General features: G+C 36.3%; 1 protein-coding gene across 7 annotated transcripts in view; it reads left to right on the top strand.

Moving 5' to 3' along the window:
- The window catches only part of LOC106800079 (sperm-associated antigen 16 protein-like), a 780,587-nt gene that overhangs the window by 640,619 nt on the left and 118,366 nt on the right, over positions 1–21,602 (top strand). Inside the window, exon 7 of one of the 7 annotated variants that reach the window (XM_087424876.1) lies at positions 4,900–5,398. The exons of 5 other annotated variants lie outside the window; for them this stretch is intronic. In XM_087424876.1, coding sequence (XP_087281002.1) covers positions 4,900–4,907 — 8 coding nt within the window. In that variant the 3' untranslated portion in view covers positions 4,908–5,398. Of the gene's footprint in view, positions 1–3,321; positions 4,140–4,899; positions 5,399–21,602 lie in introns of those variants that run through there. One more of the 7 variants, XM_087424875.1, reaches the window with a different exon arrangement.

Genomic DNA, 21,602 nt, shown 5'->3' with positions numbered 1-21,602 from the left:
AGTTTCCATTATAAGCCTCTGCCACCAAGTGGGGAAGTTAATTTCAGTCATTCAGCATCTTCTGCATTCTTTTTCAGAGGTGATTTTCACATTCTAGGGGGCTTATAGGTACCAAAGGAGAGAAAAAGTTATTTAGTCCTTGGACTAATGGGAGAATCAAGATCTAGCTTGAAGGGAGTAAGATCGTAAGATGGTTAGGAATTGGAGGTGGAGAGGTAGAGAATATCAGTTAATATTTTGGAATACTATCTAACCACATACATTTGGTGTTTTTATATTTCTCTTTTCTGCTTTTCAAATAAAAGTAATGATCCAAATATTTTACAGAACTAATTTTTATTTAGATGTTTATTAAATAATTTTTTCTAACAACTTGAAAATAAAAATCAGAGTATAAATATATGTGTACCTGTGTGTATAATTACAGTCAAGAGTTTTACAGATTATATTCTAGTTACCTCATTTATAAGATTATGCCAGGGACAGCCCCATGGGTTAGCGGTTAAGTGAACGCGCTCCACTACTGGCGGCCGGAGTTCGGAGCCCGGGAGCGCACCGATGCACCGCTTCTCCGGCCATGCTGAGGCCGCGTCCCACATACAGCAACTAGAAGGATGTGCAACTATGACATACAACTATCTACCGGGGCTTTGGAGAAATAAAAAAAAAAAAAGGAGGAGGATTGGCAATAGATGTTAGCTCAGGGCCAGTCTTCCTCAGCAAAAAGAGGAGGATTGGCACGAATGTTAGCTCAGGGCTGATCTCCCTCACCAAAAAAAAAAAAAAAAAAAAAAAGAGTTATACCAAATAACTTGTTTCATGAGAGAACTCTATGCAATTTTGATATAAGTATCAACCAAAAAATGTTGGCAACATAGACCATTTGTCTAATCCAAGACACAATGCTGAATTATGAAACAGGCATCTCTATAAGTAGAAGATTGTTTTATTTTCATCATAAATAAAGTGAAACTTTCAAATAGTTTTATTTTACTCTTTCGTATACACTATATGTTAGTGTATAAATATTAGACATATATATTAGATATATAACCGGATAACACATCTAATATTCGTTAAATAGCCTAATGAATTTATCATTATTATCTTTCTGTAATTTCCCTTATTTCCAACAACTTTCTCTTTTTAAAGTTTACCTTTATTTATTCCAGTATTTTATGCAAGTTTCTCCAAACTGTTCTTACCATGAGAAAATATAATGTGCCAGGAAGCAAAAAGGGAATTTTGGAAATGAGGGTAGGTAAAGCAAAACTTTTGGAGTCAATTTCTATTATCTTTTTTGTGAGAAAGATCAGCCCTGAGCTAACATCTGCCAATCCTCCTCTTTTTGCTGAGGAAGACTGGCCCTGGGCTAACATCCATGCCCACCTTCCTCCACTTTATATGGGACGCTGCCACAGCATGGTTTGACAAGTGGTGCGTCTGTGCACGCCTGGGATCCGAACCAGTGAACCCCAGGCCGCTGCAGCAGAGCTCGTGCACCTAACTGCTTGCACCACCGGGCCGGCCCCTGGAGTCAATTTCTTGAATGAATTTTTAAAAATGTGGATTTTGTAAATTTATAAAAATATTTGGAAAGTCTCTTGAATTACCTAACTTTTGTAATATAATTGATTTCAATTTGATATGCACCTGTTAATTTTTTTGAAAAGTTTCAAGTACTTTGAAAAAAGCAGTCTATCTTTTATTATTGTCTTAATAATGTGATATTCCTGTTTAAGTGAACAAGAGATAGCAGCCACCACAGACTAAAATAAATTTTCCATGGCCCTTGCACTATATACAAACTGGTCACTAAAAATTTTCTTATGATGATGAAATTTTTAAAGAGCCTTGTTAACCAAAATTTTAACAATACAAACTTAAATGTGTCAAACAATGTTGACATGTCAAAGTGGCCATTTTTTTCTTTGCGCTCAGTTTCCTTACCTACAAAATAGGAGCCAGGTTGACTGTGTGATTCTAAGACCTTCTCTGGCTCCAAAAGTATTTGATTCTAATAAATAATTATATAATAACAAATAGTACTATATGCAGTTAATAAGTATCAAATGACTCAAGATGTAGTGCTCCGCTCTGTAAATAATGTTTCTTTAGAGTAATCATTTCTGATCTGCTATTGCAAATCAACAGAATCTTGATGTTCAACAGTGCTTGTTGATTGAATGGTTCACTGCGGGCATGAGTGCAGTGGCCTCACACATGCATAAATTTCACATTTCCGTTTCAGCTTCTTGACTCAGCATAATCCTCCTATCTATCCTCTCTAGTGAATTTTTAATTACTGATTGTTTATGTCTTTGCCTGCTTTATATCGTTTGCAAGGTTTGCAATAAGTTCTGCATATCATTATATGTGTGTGGACATGTAGCAATGAAATCATTTGTGTTCTGAGCACTTGATAGAAGCATATGTTTTTATATCAGCCTTGCAATTTCAGGGTACTTTTGCATATGTAGGAGATCCTACTTTATTTTATTGCATCACATTGCAGAATAACCTTGGCCCTTATACTTCAAGGTCTCAGGTGTTGAGTCATTAGCAGCTATGGAATAGATCAGAATTGCAATATAGCAGCACAGCTACAAACTAAGGGTAATCTGAGATCTTTCAGGCTTAACAGCAGCATATGGACAACTCCTCAGCACATGCCTGGAAACAGAGTTAATTTGGGAATTTTGAGCTAAATTCCCTCAGGATGACTTCTCTAAATGATTTTTAACTTGTTTAATGCAAATAGAAACGCACGTGAAAATAAGCAGTGTTCAATTAAAACAGAGAACAATAACGCAGACATTTGTACCTACATCTTCCGAAACTAGTCATTTTATAAAGAATTGTATTTCAACATATTTGATTTTTACTTGCCTGCACTTGGAGAATATTTAGTTCGCTGACATCCTGGGTATAATTAAAGTAGGTCTATGAACAATTTATAAGCATTATTGAGTCCATATTTAAAAATTAAGCACAAAGTGACATCTATTAGAATTAGAAACAAGAAACTGAGTTGCAAAACATTTAAACTACCGAAATGTGCATGGCTGCCTGGACTATTGAAACCACCTCCTAACTGTTCTTTCTGCTTAAACCCCCTCCCTGCCTGTGCTTCCACACATATCCTGAAATCCATGCTGTTCCTAAGAGCCAAATGGATTTTGGGGAATTCAGATCAAATATCCCATATAAAACCCCAGAATGATTTCCCATTGCATCTTTTTTTTTTAAATTTTTTGTTTATTGCAGTAACATGGGTTTATAACATTGTATAAATTTCATTATACTTCTATTTCTGCATAGATTACGTCATGTTCACCACCCATCCCATTGCATCTTGAATGAATTAAAGACGTCTCCATGGCCTCTGAGAGCTTTCCTGACGGCATCCACCTCACAGACCTCATCCATCCAGTCCTCTCTCCTCTGCATTCCAGCCACACTGGTTTGCACGTGCCAAGTGTATTTCTGCTGTGTTTGCTAATCCTTTTGCCTAGGATGCCCTGCCCCTGCCCATAGATCTTCTAATGATTTTTTCTTTTAATTAATAGACTTTATTTTTAGAGCAGTTTTAGATTTACAAAATAATTGGGCAGAAAGTACAGATAATTTTCATATACTCTCTCTCCCACACTCTTCCTTTGCACCTCTGCACTCCCTTACACGTTTTCCCCTGTTATTAGCATCTGCATTAGTGTAGTACATTTGTTATAATTAATGACCAGATATTGCTACGTTATTATTACCTAAAGTCTATGGTTTGCATAAAGGTTCACTCTTTGTGTTGTAAAGTTCTATGCTTTTTTGATAGATACATACATAATGTCATGTATCTATCGTTGTGCATCACACAGAGTAGTTTCACTGCTCTAAAATTCCCGTGTTTCACCTATTCATCCCTCCTTCCCTCCTACTAAACCCTTGGCAACCATCAATCTTTTTACCACCTCCACAGTTTTGACTTTTCTAAAATGTCATAGAGTTGGAATCATACAGTATGTGGGCTTTGCAGACTAGCTTCTTTCACTTAGTAATATGCATTTAGGGTTCCTCCATATCTTTTCATGATTTGATAGCTCATTTCTTTTTATTGCTGAATAAAATTTCATTGTCTGGGTGTACCACCATTTGTTTATCCATTCACCCATTGAACGACATGTTGGTTGCTTCTATGTTTTGGCAATTATGAATAAATCTTCTATAAACGTCTATGTGCAGAATTTTGGGTAGACATAAGTTTTTAACTCCCTTGGGTGGATAACAAGAAAGAGTGTGATTGCTGGATCATTTGGTAAGAGTATGTTTAGTTTTCTAAGCAACTGTCAACATGTCTTCTAAAGTGTCTATACCATTTTGCATTCCCACCAGCAAAAAATGAGCGTTCCTGTTGCTCCACATCCTCACCAGCATTACCTGTTGTCAGGGTTATGGATTTTAACAATTCTCATAGGTGTGTAATTGTACCTCATTATTGTTTTACTTTGCAGCTCCCTGATGACATATGATGGAGAACATCTCTTTACATGCTTATTTGCCCTCTGTATATCTTCTTTGGTGGAGTACCTGTGCAGATCTTTTGCCCATTTTTTAACTGGGTTCTTTGTGTTCTTATTGTTGAGTTTTCAGAGTTCTTGGTATATTTTGGATACAAGTCCTTTGCAAATATTTTCTCAGTCTGTGGTTTTATCTTTTTATTCTCTTAAAATGATATTCGTAGAGCAGAAGTTCTTTATTTTAATGAAGTCCATCCTATCAGTTTTTTTCTTTCATGGATAGTGCTTTGGGTGTTGTATCTAATAAGTCCTCACCAAACCGAAGGTCACCTAGATTTTCTCCTATGTTATATTCTAGAAGTTTTATACTTTTTCATTTTACATTTAGGTCTATGATCCATTTTGAGTTCATGTTCCATGGATGCCAAGACTCAGTCCATCTCGTCTAGTGCCCTATCCCTAGTGCCTAACACAAGGCTTGGTATGTATTAAAGAGATATTTGGTGAATAAATAAATGAACAAGAAATACACTTAAGAAAACTCTCAAGCACATCATGAAATATGTTAAAGACCTTGACTGTGAGTCCCTTTATAGTTAACAAGGACAGAAAACTTTTAGAAATGAAAAAGGAGCCTACAGAAAAGGCGTCAAGATTAGAACAAAAGTATAGCTATTTTATTTGCTCTGCCAGTAACATATATCAAGCCCAGCTGAATCTAAAATATGGTGCCACAAGAAGAATGTGACTCTTAGGGAAATTAAATGATTTGCATGGAAGTGTTTAGAGTCCCTGGTCAATTGCCAATAGACTTTCTTTTTGAGAAGATATATTTAATCATTTTGAGCAGTCAATAGAAGACTCAGACAAATTGCTTCTCCTTTACGCAAAATGCAAATTATCTCTGACTAATTTTAGTTGAGTTTCTATTAAGCAAATAATGGAAAAGACTGTATTTGTAATCTAGGTTAGATTAAATGATACTTTGATGATAATGACTACAGTTTAAACCAGGCACTCATCTCTGGTCTATGGCAGGCAAATCTGACTGTAGATACTTTCAAAATTCAAGAAATCTCTACAGAATGGCCCATAAGCAGCCAAAGAAACAATTATGAAACCTCTATGGCTTTTGGTTTGTTCAAAGATTCAGTAGAGGCTATAAAAAGATTGGGTCACATGATTATTTCCTTATGTAGGAAAAGGATATAATAACTTATCATTTAATCTAGATACCTATTGGAACCAACTAGTCATCTATCCCTTGAATCTTTCTGGTCATTTTTTTATGGCGCACAACCCATAAAAAAGAAAAATTGAAATTATTTTGGTCTTTCCTACTGAGTCTGATTATAGGTCATTGTGCACATGTTTACGAAGAAAGTGAGGGAGAAATATTTATCCTTCTATAGTATGATAAAGCACATTAGATTCAACGATACTTGTTGGATTGGGGCCAGCTCGGTGGCGCAAGCGGTTAAGTGCATGCACTCTGCTGCGGCGGCCTGGGGTTTGCCAGTTCGGATCCCGGGCGTGCACCGATGCACCACTTGTCAAGCCATGCTGTGGCGGCGTCCCATATAAAGTGGAGGAAGATGGGCATGGATGTTACCCCAGGGCCAGTCTTCCTTAGCAAAAAGAGGAGGATTGGCAGATGTTAGCTCAGGGCCGATCTTCCTCAAAAACAAAAAAAACAATACTTCTTGGACTAACCATTATATGACCAAAATGGTTCCAAGCACTGTTTCAAGCACTGGAAAGGCATTCCTGGTAGAAAATGATGTAGGAACAATCAGATCATTCCAAGACTTACTGTTTTATCTTCCTAAGGCTGGAAAGAAGAATCAGTGTGACTGCAAATAAGTGAGTGGCATTTATATTTATTCTAAAAGTAAACAATGGAGAAATTATGGCTTAATGAATATAAGAAAAGACAGCAAGGGTCTGAAGAGTGTGTGTGTGCATTCTTCTTTGTGTACTTATGTTTCATTAGATATACCATTAGCTTTTAGGTTTTTGCATTATCTGCCATGCATGCAAGAATAGTATAGGACTTTTTATTCCTTTTTTTTGGCAGTAATATTTTTTTAAACAGCAAGAGAGTACTACATGAAAATGTTACTGATTTTTTTGATTAAAATTTGTGATTCAACAAATTAACTACTCGGATTAGCTTAGTGTCTAAAATTTGGTGTCTTCTCATTAAAATGATAGAAGAAATTCTTAAAAATTGCATTTAATAACCCTTCAACAGATGTTTCACTTATGGAAAGAGAGTGCTGTCATAAATACAGCCATTGGACATTTGCCTTTTCAATACTATATCTTCTGAGAACAATTCAGAAATTTTTTAAAACCCACTTTAAATTTGATTTGTAATGGTGGACATTTATGTTCTTAGGGTATCTGTGCAATATATAGAAAGTGAAATATATTTGTTTCAGTTTAAACATGAAAATCCTAAGTAAGCTAGCATATCACAATAAAAAGAAGTACCTAATATGATCTTCCTGAAGAGAAATGACATTTGAAAAATTTTTGTTATAAAACATTATAACATGAACAAGATTTTTAGAGAAGAAAATAAATCACCCAGCCTAAGCCCACAGCCCCAAATACAGTAATAGATTTCTGTTTTAGATTATTTCCTTTTGATCTGTGCCTTTTCTTTGCTTGGTTATACCAGCTGGAGTTAGTGAACATAGAATTGTGTGTGTGTGCACTAATGTGTGTTTGTGTTGCTTAAACAAATTGCATTACTATTTAGTTAAATGTCTATATTTTCTGAAGCATGCATTTTTATTTAATATAGTAAATTTAGTATACATTTGACTTTGCAAAACTATTTCAATCCACTCTACATCAAACTACAAATTGTAACACCATAGGAATTACATTGCATGCATGTTATTACAGATGGTCCCTGACTTATGATGGTTCAACTTATGGTTTTTTGATTTACGATGGTGCCAAAGGGATATGCATTCAGTAGAGACTGTACTTCAAATTTTGGATTTTGATCATTTCCAGGGCTAGCGATATTTGGTATGATACTCTCCTATGATGCTGGGAAGTTGCAGTGAGCTGCAGCTCCCGTTCAGCCACGCAATCACAAAGGTAAACAACCAATACTCTTACAACCATTCTGTACCCACACAACCATTCTGTTTTTCACTTTCAGTATAATATTCAATAAATTACATGAAACATTAACACTTTATTATAAAATAGGCTTTGTGTTAGATGATTTTACCCAACTGTAGGCTAATGTAGGTGTTCTGAGCACATTTAAGGTAGACTCAACTAAGCTATGATGTTCAGTAGTTTAGGTATATTAAATGCATTTTCGACTTATAATATTTTCAACTTATGATGGGTTTATCAGGACATAACCCCATCATAAGTCGAGGAGGATCTGTACTCCAGTCTATCTATTGGCGGGAGGGGTGATAAAACATGTCATGTGGCTATAGAGGAAGTTTTTTCCCAATTACTTCAAAAGGTGATTTTCATTCAGGAGAAAATAATTGCAACAAAGAGGAAGTCTGTGAGAAGAAACAACCTCATGCACTTAAGCTGACACCGGCAGTCTAAATATTGACCTCTGAATCATGAGGGGATCTCTTATCCTCTATTTACTTTAAAATTAACATTTGGTAAAGAAGCTTATCCTGAAATGTTTTCTTAAGGGCAAATGTCATTTCCTGATCAAGATCCTATAATAAATTAGTGCCAAAGATAGAACTTGGAAAAGAGAAAAGAAAATGTCTTTTGACTTTCAGATTTATTATTATCAACGTATTTAGTCTCATAGTTTGTTTCCTCACATTGGACTCTAAATTCCTTTAAGATGAAAACTTTGTCATATTCATTTTACTGTCCCTTAGAGCAGCAGATACACTATCATGCACTCAAAAATGTGTTGAATTGACTAATTTTCCAATGGAGTCTACTTATTTATATAAAATACTCAGTTGGCAGATTAGACTTGAAAGGATAGTGTTATTGAACGTTGGCAGCATCTTAACAACAGCTCTGTTAATTCCATTTGCATAGTATTTGTTCAAGTATTTTACAGTTCAGAGCTTCCTTTTGGACCATAATCCAAACATATTTAAAAAGTAAAAATGAAGTCCTCCATGGGAATTTTTGACTTTCATAAGAAGATGTGCGAAATGATGAAACCTGTTGGTTGACAAAATGGAAGAAGTATCTTGGGATATGATGCCAATCTGAGCATTCTGTCAGTCTATGCGTACAATGTATTACACTTATTATAGAACCAAACCCTTCAAAATGGCACACGTGAGCATCTGTGATATGGCTCCTGACTACGTGTCCATCTTTATCTCCAATCAACCTACCTCTTTCAGCCTATTGTGCATCAACAATATTAGCTATCTTTCTGTTCCTAGACTATCTCGACTCTGTGACATCTTAGGACTTTTTATACACTTCCCATCAGCTTGGAATGCTTATCCTTTGATTAGTCCCATGATTGACTCCATAGTCCTACAGGTCTTGGGTTACATACCCCTCCCTAGGGAGATGTTTCCTGACCACATTATCTAAAGTAGTTCCCCGCCAGAGTTGTTTGCTGTCACATAACCTTTTTATTTTTTTCGTAAGACTTATCACAATGATGATCATACTCATTGGCTGTCCTCTCCAACAAAGTGTAAATTTCATGAGGACAAGAACCTTTTTATACCTTTTGTCTCTGATATACTGACTGTGCAAAAAACAGTGCCCGATGGACAGTAAGAACCTAGCAAATACTTGCAGAATAAATAAGCAAATATTTACTGCAAAAATGTTACATTTAATAGCTTAATGTAAGCAATAAATTAATTTGAAGAGTGAGATATAATTCTTATGCTCTTTTGCACTTTTGTTTGTCTAAAATTAATTACTAGTTAGTATTCCACATTGTGAGCCAGCCAAACTGTATCATTATTTCAACAATTGAGACTCTGGGACATGTGAATTTAGGAGATTTTCCAAAGCTAATGATAGGGATGAAAAACAGAGATCTGTGCACTTTGTTTTTATTCAAAGAAGAAATAACTAAATCTGTTTTTAAATTTTTTGAATGTAGATAAGTGCCTTGTAATATTAAGTATTTTAAATTCCATATCTATATCAATTTTAATAATTAGCTTGGGCAAAACTTCATAAATTTGGAAGTTTATTAGAAAGTTGTTACCTTTAATGAGATAAAAGAAAATGATGATTTCCAACAATATATTGAAACCTTAGTAAAATAAATCCTAGGAGGCTAAAAAAATTAAAAAAGAAATAACAGCAGGATTTTGTTTTATATGAATTTCACTGAGTTTAACAAGCCCAAAGGTTGAACTTTGAAGAGTTTTCACTACATACGTGATTCTCATAGTATCTATCCCACTTCAAAGACATCAGTGAGAATAATTTTGTATAAAATAAGGAAATTTGTGATCTTAATACACAGTGCTGTAATGTTGACAATATTTCATAGACATGCTGAATATTTCTTTGAAAATTTTATATCATAGTGTACCATTTATGTCTGTGTATATTTTAAACTAAAATTAATATTTATCAATTTGGCCTTTTTTTAAAACATGGTGCAGGGTATGGAACAGTGTTAGCCTTCTTTTGTCTAAGGTACAGGGACTGTATCAGTACAATAGTATATTTCAGCTATGGTAATGACATAGTCTTTCTATATATAATTAAAATATAAGATTATCTAAATGCCTTATAGAACTTGATATTTACTTAAGCAGCACTATCTTTAGGAAAATCTTATTTTCTGGTAAATAAAATAAGGAAATATGAAGCAGCAAAGATGAGAATTTTCAATTTTTAAGTATTCCCCTTTCTTAAAACAATTATCTTTTTTTTTAATTTTTTGTTTATTGCAGTAACATTGGTTTATAACATTGTATAAATTTCAGGTGTACATCATTATACTTATATTTCTGCATGGATTACATCATGTTCACCACCCAAATACTAATTACAACCCATCACCACACACATGTGCCAAATTATGCCTTTCGCCCTCCTCCCTCCCCCCTTCCCCTCTGGTAACCACCAATCCAATCTCTGTCTCTATGTGTTTGTTTATTGTTGTTATTATCTACTACTTAATGAAGGAAATCATATGGTATTTGACCTTCTGCCTCTGACTTATTTCACTTTGCATCATACCCTCAATGTCCATCCATGTTGTCACAAATGGCTGGATTTCATCATTTCTTATGGCTGAGCAGTATTCCATTCTGTATATATACCACATCTTCTTTATCCATTCGTCCCTTGATGGGCACTTAGGTTGCTTCCAAGTCTTGGCTATTGTGAATAACGCTGCAATGAACACAGGGGTGCATGTATCTTTACCCATTGGTGTAAACAATTATCTTATTGAGGTCATAATGGCTTACAACATTGTGTAAATTTCAGGTGTACCTCACTATATTTCAGTTTCTATATAGACTGCATCATGTTCACCATCAACAGTCCAGTTGTCATCCATCACAGTACATATGTGCCCCTTAACCCCTTTCACCCACCCCCTACTCCTTTTCCTCTGGCAACCACTAATCTCTTCTCCTTATCTATGTGTTTGTTTCTTTATCTTCCACATATGAGTGAAATCACATGGTATTTGTCTTTCTCTGTCTGACTTATTTCATTCAGTGTAATACCCTCAAGAGCCATCCATGTTGTCACAAATGACACAATTTTGTCTTTTTTTATGGCTGAGTAGTATTCCATTGTGTATATATACCACATCTTCTCTATGCTTTCAACTGTTGATGGGGCACCTGGGTTGTTTCCACATTTTGGCTATTGGGAATAATGTTGCATTGAACGTAGGGGTGCATATATATTTTTGAATTGCTGGTTTCATCTTCTTTGGATAAATACCCAGTAGTGGAATTGCTGGATCATATGATATTTATATTTTTAATTTTTTGAGAAATCTCCATATGGTTTTCCATAGTGGCTGCACCAGTTTTCATTCCCACCAACAGTGTATGAGGGTTCCCTTTTTTCCCCCTACTCTCCAGCACTTGTTATTTCTTGTCTTGTTAACTGTAGCCATTTTGATGGGCTTGAGGTGATATGTCAATGTGGTTTTGATTTGCATTTCCCTGATAATTAATGATGTGGAGTATCTTTCCATGTGTTTGCTGGCCATCTCTATATCTTTTTTAGAAAAATGTCTGTTCATATCCTCTGCCCATTTTTTGATCAGGCTGTTCATTTTTTTTGTTGTTGAGTTATATGAATTCTTAATATATTTTGGAAATTAACCCCTTGTCAGATATCTGATTTGCAAATATTTTCTCACAGTTGATTGGTCGTCTTTTCATTTTGTTAATGGTTTCCTTTGCCATGTTAATGGTTTCCATGCCATAACTTTTTAGTCTGATGTATTCCCATTTGTTTATTTTTTCTTTTGTTTCCCTTGCCTGAGTAGACATGGTATTTGAAAAGATACTGCTAAGACCTATGTCATAGAATATGCTGCCTATATTTTCTTCTAGTAATTTTATGGTTTCAGGTCTTACCTTCAAGTCTTTAATCCATTTTGAGTTAATTTTTAGTTATAGTGTAAGATAGTGGTCTACTTTCTTTCTTTTGCATGTCCAGTTTTCCCAACACCATTTATTGAAGAGACTTTCCTTTCTCCCTTGTATGTTCTTGGCTCGTTTGTGGAAGATTAGCTGTCCATAGAGGTGTGGTTTGATTTCTGGGCTTTCAATTCTGTTCCATTGATCTGTGTATCTGTTTTTCTTTCAGTAACATATTGTTTTGATTGCTACAGCTTTGTAGTATATTTTGAAGTCAGGGAGTGCAATACCTCCAGATTTGTTCTTTTTTCTCAGGTTGTTTTGACTATTCAGGGTCTTCAGTTCTATATAAATTTTAGAATTCTTTGTTCTATTTCTGTGAAGAATGTCTTGGGATTCTGATTTGGATTGCATTGAACCTGTAGATTGTTTTAAGTAGTATGGACATTTTAACTATGTTTATTCTTCTAATCCATGAGCTGCTGCTGGAGGAGGGGCAGCAGCCTGCTCTCCTAGTTCCATTGCCTCCTGGGGGTCCAGTCCATCTGCCTTCAACCATATAGATGCCTGGATCTCTTATGCATTCTGTTGTGCAGGATTCTGTAGGGAATCCTCTGTTGGTCAATGGATGTCCAATTGGTTGTAACTTAGAGGGGAGAGACAAAGGGAACAACTCACTCTGCATGATGCTGACATCACTCTCAATTATTCCCTTTTAGGCTCATATTTGATTTCAGGGTTTTCTAAAGTACATAGACATGAATCCCACTTTTCAAATAAAATAATTTCTTTTCTTTCCTTTAAATGTTTCTATTTCAACCCAAAGGTTTGAAATAGCTGCATTTCAAACTTCAGAAAATAAGATTTTTCAAATAGTGAGAAACTACTACATTTCAACCTAAATGTGGAACTGTGATTATAGACATTACCATAAACAATTCATTCAAACACTGATTTTCCTATACCATGTTTTATGGAGCTTTGCATATTTCTTGTTTTGAAAATAGTGCTTGACTTCTGTTTCCATCTAAGATAGAGGAACAGTGATTGAATTTACACTCCTGCCTGAAACAATAACAGCAACAACAAAAAATCAGTCAAAATATATGACACAAGTATTTTCAAGATACTGGACATCAGGAAATGAAGTACAGCGATCCTAGAGAGACTATAAACAAATAAAGTGAGCCCTACATTTGCATCAGCTTACTGCCTTGAGAGTTTCTATGCCACAAGTTAAGGAAGGGTGGCCCAGATGGAACTTGCTGAACTCCATAAAGTGAGAGGATGGAAATGAGAGTTTAGGGATATCAAGGCTTCCAGAATTCACAGAATAGAGCTCTGGAGACAAGTTAGATATACAAGGTTCTCCAGAGATTTGCGTAGAGTAAGCATTCATCAGGGTACTGATCAGGACATGCACATAAGGAAACTACAGGAGGCAAAAAAAAGAATTATCTGTGAGGATTAAAGGAAAGTGTTCACAATGCCCACACACAGTTAGAAATAATACCTATTTCCACCAGCCAGACCAGATTTCAAAATTCATGGGGTATTAAGTAGAGTATTTGGAAGGATTTATTTCAGTCCTGTGATTCAGGATAATAAATATTAAAATCAAGACCCAAAAGGATTAAACTATTTCCAAGTAACTGAATTGCATCCCAGAAAGCTCAAGAATATTTATAAGATTTTTTTTAATATCTAGCACTTAAGAAGGTAATATTCACAATGTCTGTCATTGTGATCAAAGATAACAGACATGCAAAGAAGCATGAAAACACACTCATAATTAGGAAGGAAAAAAATCAATTGAAACCAACACAGAACTGACACAGATGCTAAAAGTAGCAGAGAAGGATTTAAAAACATTTATTGTGACTGTATTCCATATGTTCAAAATGGTAAGTAGATATATAAAAGCTATAAGAGAGACCCAAATCAAAATTCTCGATATGAAAACTTTAATGTCTGAGATGGAAAATAAACTAGATGGGATTAACATATGGGATTTATATATGGTAAAAGAAAACTATATTGAACTTGAAAACATAGCAAGAGGAACTATCCAAAATGACACACAAACAGAAAAGAGGATCTGTTGACCAGAGCACCAGTCAGAGCTGGGAGAACTTCCAAGCAGCATAATATAGATGTATTTGGAGTCCCTAAAATAAATGCAGTGGGAACAGAAAAAATATCTGAAGAAATATGTCCAAAAGTTTTCAAAATCTGAGGAAAATGTAAGCCCACAAATCCAAGATGCTCACTGTACCCCCAACATAAGAAATATAAAGAAAACTATCCCAGCACATATCATAATCGAATTGTTCACTGATAAAAAGAAATTCTTAAAAGAAGCCAAAAAAAAGAGACACATTATGTAAAGAGGAGCAGAATTAAAGATTATAGCAAACTTATTGTCAGAAACAGTATGAGAAGACATTGGAGCAACATCTTTAAAGTATTAAAAGAAAAACAAAATCTGTCACCTTAGAATTCTATGCCTAGCAAAAAAAAACCTCTCAAAATTGAAGGCAAAATAATGACTTTTTCAGATATGCAATCAAAAGGAAATGACAGAAGTTGGAATATAAATACATACAGAGAAATAAATGGTACCAGTAATGGTGATCTTACAGGTAAATATGTAAGATTCTTTTCCATCGTACTTAAATCCTTTAGGAGATAATGGACAAAGTAAGACAATGCCAGATTTACAATATCTATACATATAAAATGTGTGACAATAATAACATAAAGGCCAAAAGAAGAGAAATAGAAGTGTCACTATGTAAGGTTCTTATACTATAAGTGAAGTAAGCATAAAATCCCAAAGCTTTCACAAAAATAACAAAAGAAAGAGTTTTAGAATAAACCCACAAAGGAAATAAAGTGGAAACATAAAAAATATTAAATTAATTTTAAAAAGGGAGGAAAGATGAAAAGGGTAATGAAGAAGAGACCGTAAAATAGAAAATAAATAACAAGATTGTAGATTTAAACCTGACCATATCAATAATCACATTAAACATAATTGGTCTAAATATAGCAATTAAAAATCAGTGATTATGGGGCCAGTCTGGTGGTGTAGTGGTTAAATTCGTATGCTTCGCTTCTGGTGGCCTGGGGTTTACAGGTTCGGATCCCAGGTGCAGACCCACACACCACTCATCAAGCCATGCTGTGGCAGGCATCCCACATAAAGTAGAGGAAGATGGGCACAGATGTTAGCCCAGGGCCAATCTTCCTCAGCAAAAAGAGGAAGATTGGCAGCAGGTGTTAGCTCAGGGCTGCTCTTCCTCACAAAAAAACAAAAAAAAAAACAGTGATTATAAGATTGAATTTAAAAAAAAAAAACAAGACCTAACTATATTCTATTTATAATAAACACACTTTAAAGATACAAATAGTTAAAAGTAAATAGATGGAAAATAATATGCTATGCTAAAACTAATCAAAAGAATGCTGGCTATATTAATATCAGACAAAGTAGCTTTCAAAGCAAAGTACAGCATTGGGTCATTTCATAATAATCATATTAACAAATAAAATTTGCTAACAATAAATAAACAACTCATTAAAAGGACTTTACAATCCTAAATGTTTATGTGCCTAATAACATAGTTTCAAAATACATGAAGCACAAACTAATAGATAAAAATCCAGCATTATATTTGGAAATGTAAATACGCCTTTCTAAATAATTAATAGAACCAGAACTGATAGGCAGAAACACAATAAGGACATAGAAGATGAACACTATCAGCCAACTTGACCTAATTGACATTTATAGAACACTCCACCTCAAAACAGCACAATAAGTATACAGCTGAAGTGTGTATGAAATATTTACAGAGACACGTCACATTCTGAACAATAAAAATAAGTCTCAGTGAATTTAAAATAATTCAAGTCACACAAAGAAGTTTGTTGACCAAAATACAATTAAATTAGAATTCAGACCAGAGAAGTCAAGATGGCAGCGTAAGCAGACTCTGAACTCACCTCCTCCCATAAACACAGCCAATTTACAACTACTCATGGAAAAATTACCCCTGAGACAGAACTGAAAGCTGGATAAGAGGAACTCTTGCAACAAAGGACAATCCTAATTGAGGTGGAAGAGGCGGAACTCCCTTCTGGAGAGGAAAAACACCGCCTTCACAAGCTGCCAGCCTCACGACCGCCCGGGAGCAGCCCACAGGTACACAGCCCTCCCTGGAGGAGCTGGGCCCTGAGCCAGGGAGCGCCCCCACTGTAGGCAGTTTGTGGACCCAGCACAATTGAGATGTGTGGCATAATATCTGACTTTGCCTATTACTAAACCCCAGAAAAGCTGGTTCACAAAGAAATTAAAACGAGCTCTTAAAGGTCCCATGTGCAAACTCACTCGTTTCAGAAAGCAACCAAAAATGACCAGAAAGAAAGGTGCACAGTGCTTTGGTGAAAAGAGACTCACCTGATAGGCTCTGAGTGCATTACAGTGAGAGGTGAGACCTCTCCAGGGACTGGGACATTGATGGCGCCCATTGTTGTGGCCTGGTGTGGGCATGCTGACACAGACGCCATTGGGGTTCTCCCTGAGGCCTGTTAGCTCAGGGTCTGCCCCACCCACTAGAGCACCGATTTAATCCAGCTCAGCCAGGGCAGGCAACCCACCCTAGAGACTGGCCCCACCCCATGAGCCCTCAGGCAACTTGTGGGCCTGCATAGATTGGTCACTGGATTCTCTGCAGCCTGGTAACTGAGCCAACTTCAGTGGGGCAGGGTGTGCACAAGGAGTGGGTGGAGAGTGTGGGGCAGTGGTGGGGCTCCCGCCATGGAGAGACTGGGTCCACTTTAGGAAGTCAGGGCACACACACTGGGCAGGACTGTGTTGACTGTGAGTGTGAACCTGTGGGTGGCAGGGCTTGTCATCTGCAGAAGACTTGTGCTTCTCGAAGACCCACATATGGGGTTTGCCCAACCTTCCAAAGCTTGAAACAATTGGGTGCTCCTGTGCCTGAGGCCAGCCCCAACCAGCTGCAATCCTCAGAGAGCTGACAAGAGATCTAAAAGCTGGAGGCTTACAGCAATTGTAAGGCCCTGAGCCTAACAACCTGCCACGCTGGGGGCCTACTCACTTAAAAGAAATACTGCAACACAAATGTGGTATTAGAACTTGCAGCCAACTGTGCTGGGGCTCCCCACACCTGATAAAGAGACTGAAGGGTGCACAGCAACTACAAGCAGCTGAGCATTACAACAGCTGGCCAGGAGCATAACTCAGCCTCCCTGGGCGCCTACAGGGAGAGCAAACAGGCCACAACAGAAGGACACACGTAGCCCACATAGGGGTCACCCCTGGAACATTGAGAACTGAGGGAAGCACACTGGAAGCTTCCTAAGGCATCACTTACATAAGGTCACCTATCCAAGAGCAGGAGACGTAGCTGACCTACCTAATACATAGACACAAGCACAGGGAAAGAGGCAAAATGAGGAGGCAAAAGAATACATTCCAAGTACGGGAACAGGACAAAACTCCAGAAAAGGAACTAAGTGAAACAGAAACGAGCAACCTATCCAACAGAGAGTTCAAACTAAGAGTGTTAAGGATGCTTACTGATGTGGGAAGAAGAATAGATGAACTCAATGAGAATGTCAACAAAGAAATTGAAGATATAAAAAAGAACCAATTAGAAACGAAGAAGACAATACTGGAAATGAAAAATTCGCTAGAGGGACTCAAAAGCAGAGTAGAGGATACAGAATAACGGATCTGCGAGCTGGATGAAAGACTAGAAGAAATTACCCAAGCTGAGCAGGTAAAAGAGAAAAGAATTAAAAAGAGTGAGGACAGTCTAAGGGACCTCTGGGACAACATCAAGCACACTAACATCTGTGTTATAGGTGTCCCAGAAGGAGAAGAGCGAGACAAAGGGGCATAGAATATATTTCAAGAAAAAATAGATGAAAACTTCCCTAACCTAAGGAAGGAAACAGACATCCAGTTACAGGAAGCACAGAGATCACCAAACAAGATAAACCCAAAGAGGCCCACACCAAGACACATCATAATCAAAATGTCCAGAATTAAAGATAAAGAGAGAATCCTAAAAGCCGCAAGAGAAAGACAAGTTACATACAAAGGAAGCCCCATGAGGTTATCAGCTGACTTCTCAGCGGAAACCTTATAGGCTAGAAGAGAATGGCACGATATATTGAAAGTGCTAAAAGGAAAAAACTTACAGCCAAGAATACTCTACCCTGCAAGGTTATCATTCAAAATGGAAGGAGAGATAAAAAAATTTCCCAAATACGCAAAAATTAAAGGAGTTTGTCAACATGAAACCAGTGCGACAAGAAATGTTAAAGGGATTGGTTTAAGGGGAAAAGAGAAGACCACAAATAGAAAAAATTATCTATTTCCATGATAAGAGGGTAATGGATACAAAAGCACAAAAAATAGGTTAGATATGATATCAAAAACATAAAAGGAGGGAGGAGGGGAGTTAAAGAGCAGAGCTTTCAGACAGAGGTCAAACTAAAGAGACCATCAATTCTGTATAGAAGGAGAAAGGAACAGAGAAGGACTACTAAAACACTGAGAAAAAAAAAGTTAAAAAATGGCAGTAAGTACATACTTATCAATAGCTATTTTAAATGTCAGTGAACTAAATGCTCCAATTAAAAGGCATAGGGTGGCTGATTGGATAAAACAACGAGACCCATATATATGCTGCATACACGAGACACACTTCAGACCTAAAGACACTCACAAACCGAAAGTGAAGGGATGGAAAAAGATACTCCACGCAAATGGCAATGAAAAGAAAGCTGGGGTAGCAAAACTCATATCAAACAAAATAGACTTTAAAACAAAAACTGTAAAAAGAGACAAAGAAGGGCATTACATAATGATCAAGGGAACAATCCAACAAGAGAATATACTTGTAAATATCTACGCACCCAATGTAGGTGCACCTAAATATATAAAGCAATTATTAACAGACATAAAAAGAGAAATAGACAGTAACACAATAATAGTAGGGGACTTTAACACTCCACTTACACCAACGGATAGATCATCCAAACAGAAGATCAATAAGGAAACATTGGCCTTAAATGACACACTAGAACAGATGGACCTAGTAGATATATACAGAGCATTCCATCCAAAAACCAAAGAATACACGTTCTTTTCAAATGCATATGGAACATTCTCCAGGATTGATCACATATTAGGCCACAAAACAAGTCTCCATAAATTTAAGAATATGGAAATAATACCAAGCATCTTTTCTGACCACAACGGTACGAAACTGGAAATCAACTTTAGGAAGAAAATCAGAAATCCCACAAATACGTGGAGATTAAACAAAATGCTACTGAACAACAAATGGGTCAACGAAGAAATCAAAGGAGAAATCAAAAAATACCTGGAGACAAATGAGAATGAAAATACAACATGCCAGAATTTATGGGATACAGCAAAAGCGGTTCTAAGAGGGAACTTTATAGCAATACAGGGCTATCTCAACAAACAAGAAAAATCTCAAATAAACAATCTAACAAGGCACCTAAAGGAACTGGAAAAAGAAGAACAAACAAAGCCCAAAATCAGTAGAAGAAGGGAAATAATAAAAACCCGAGCAGAAATAAATGAAATAGGGACTACAAAAACAATAGAAAAAAATTAATAAAACCAAGAGCCTGTTCTTTGAAAAGATAAACAAAATTGACAAACCTTTAGCCAGACTCACCAAGGAAAAAACAGAGAAGGCACAAATAAGTAAAATCAAAAATGAAAGAGGAGAAATTACAACAGACACCTCAGAAATACAAAAGATTATAAGAGAATACTATGGAAAGCTATATGCCAACCAATTCGACAATCTGGAAGAAATGGATAAATTCTTAGAATCATACAACCTTCCAAAACTGGAGCAAGAAGAAATAGAGAATTTGAATAGACCAATCACCAGTAAGGACATTGAAACAGTAATCAAAAACCTCCCCAAAAATAAAAGTCCAGGACAAGACGGCTTCCCTGGTGAATTCTACCAAACATTCAAAGAAGACTTAATACCTATCCTTCTCAAATTCTTCCAAAAAATTGAGAAGGGTGGGAAGCTCCCTAATTCATTCTGCGAAGCTGACATTACCCTGATACCAAAACCAGACAAGGACAACGCAAAAAAAGAAAATTACAGGCCAATATCACTGATGAACATCGATGCAAAAATCCTCAACAAAATACTAGCAAATTGCATACAACAATACGTTAAAAAGATTATACACCATGATCAAGTGGGATTTATTCCAGGTATGCAGGGATGGTTCAACATTCACAAATCAATCAACGTAATACACCACATTAATAAAATATAGAATAAAAATCACATGATCATCTCAATAGATGCAGAGAGGGCCAGCCCCATGGCTTAGCGGGTAAGTGCACGTACTCTGCTGCTGGCGGCCCGGGTTCAGATCCCAGGCGTGCACCAATGCACCGCTTCTCGGGCCATGCTGAGGCTGCGTCCCACATACAGCAACTAGAAGGATGCGCAGCTATGGCATACAACTATCTACTGGGGCTTTGGGGGAAAAAATAAATAAATAAAAATATTTAAAAAAAAAGAAAGAAAGAAAGCTGTCTGTACACAACAATAATAACATTTGTTTAAAAAAAATAGATGCAGAGAAAGCATTTGACAAGATACAGCATCAATTTATGATAAAAACTATGAAAAAAATGGGGATAGAAGGAAAGTACCTCAACATAATAAAGGCCATATATGACAAACCCACAGCTAATATCATCCTCAATGGTGAAAGACTGAAAGCTATCCCTCTAAGAACAGGAACCAGACAAGGATGCCCACTGTCACCACTCCTATTTAACATAGTACTGGAAGTCCTAGCCAGAGCAATCAGGCAAGAAAAAGAAATAAAGGGATCCAAATTGGAAAGGAAGAAGTGAAACTCCCACTATTTGCAGATGACATGATTTTATATATAGAAAACCCTAAAGAATCCACCAAAAAACTTTTAGAAGTAATAAACGAATATGGTAAAGTTGCAGGATACAAAATCAACATACAAAAATCAGTTGCATTTCTATACACTAACAACGAAGTAGCAGAAAGAGAAATTAAGAATACCATCCCATTTACAATTGCAAAAGAAAAAGAATAAAAACCTAGGAATAAACTTAACCAAAGAGGTGAAAGATCTGTACACCGAAAACTATAAAACATTGCTGAAAGAAATTAAAGAAGACACACAAAGAAATGGAAAGATATTCCGTGCTCTTGGATTGGAAGAATTAACATAGTTAAGATGTCCATACTTCCTAAAGCAATCTATAGATTCAATGCAATCCCTATCAAAGTTCCAACAACATTTTTCACAGAAATAGAACAAAGAATCCTAAAATTTATATGGAACAACAAAAGACCCCGAATAGCTAAAGGAATCCTGAGAAAAAAGAACAAGGCTGGAGGTATCACACTCCCTGATTTCAAAATATACTACAAAT

Source organism: Ceratotherium simum, chromosome 37 (genome assembly GCF_057802395.1).
Source record: "Ceratotherium simum simum isolate JZ-2026a chromosome 37, ASM5780239v1, whole genome shotgun sequence".
Lineage (NCBI taxonomy): Eukaryota > Metazoa > Chordata > Mammalia > Perissodactyla > Rhinocerotidae > Ceratotherium > Ceratotherium simum.
The sequence above is the reverse complement of the archived record's forward strand: the minus strand, read 5'-3'. Positions and strand labels throughout refer to the sequence as shown.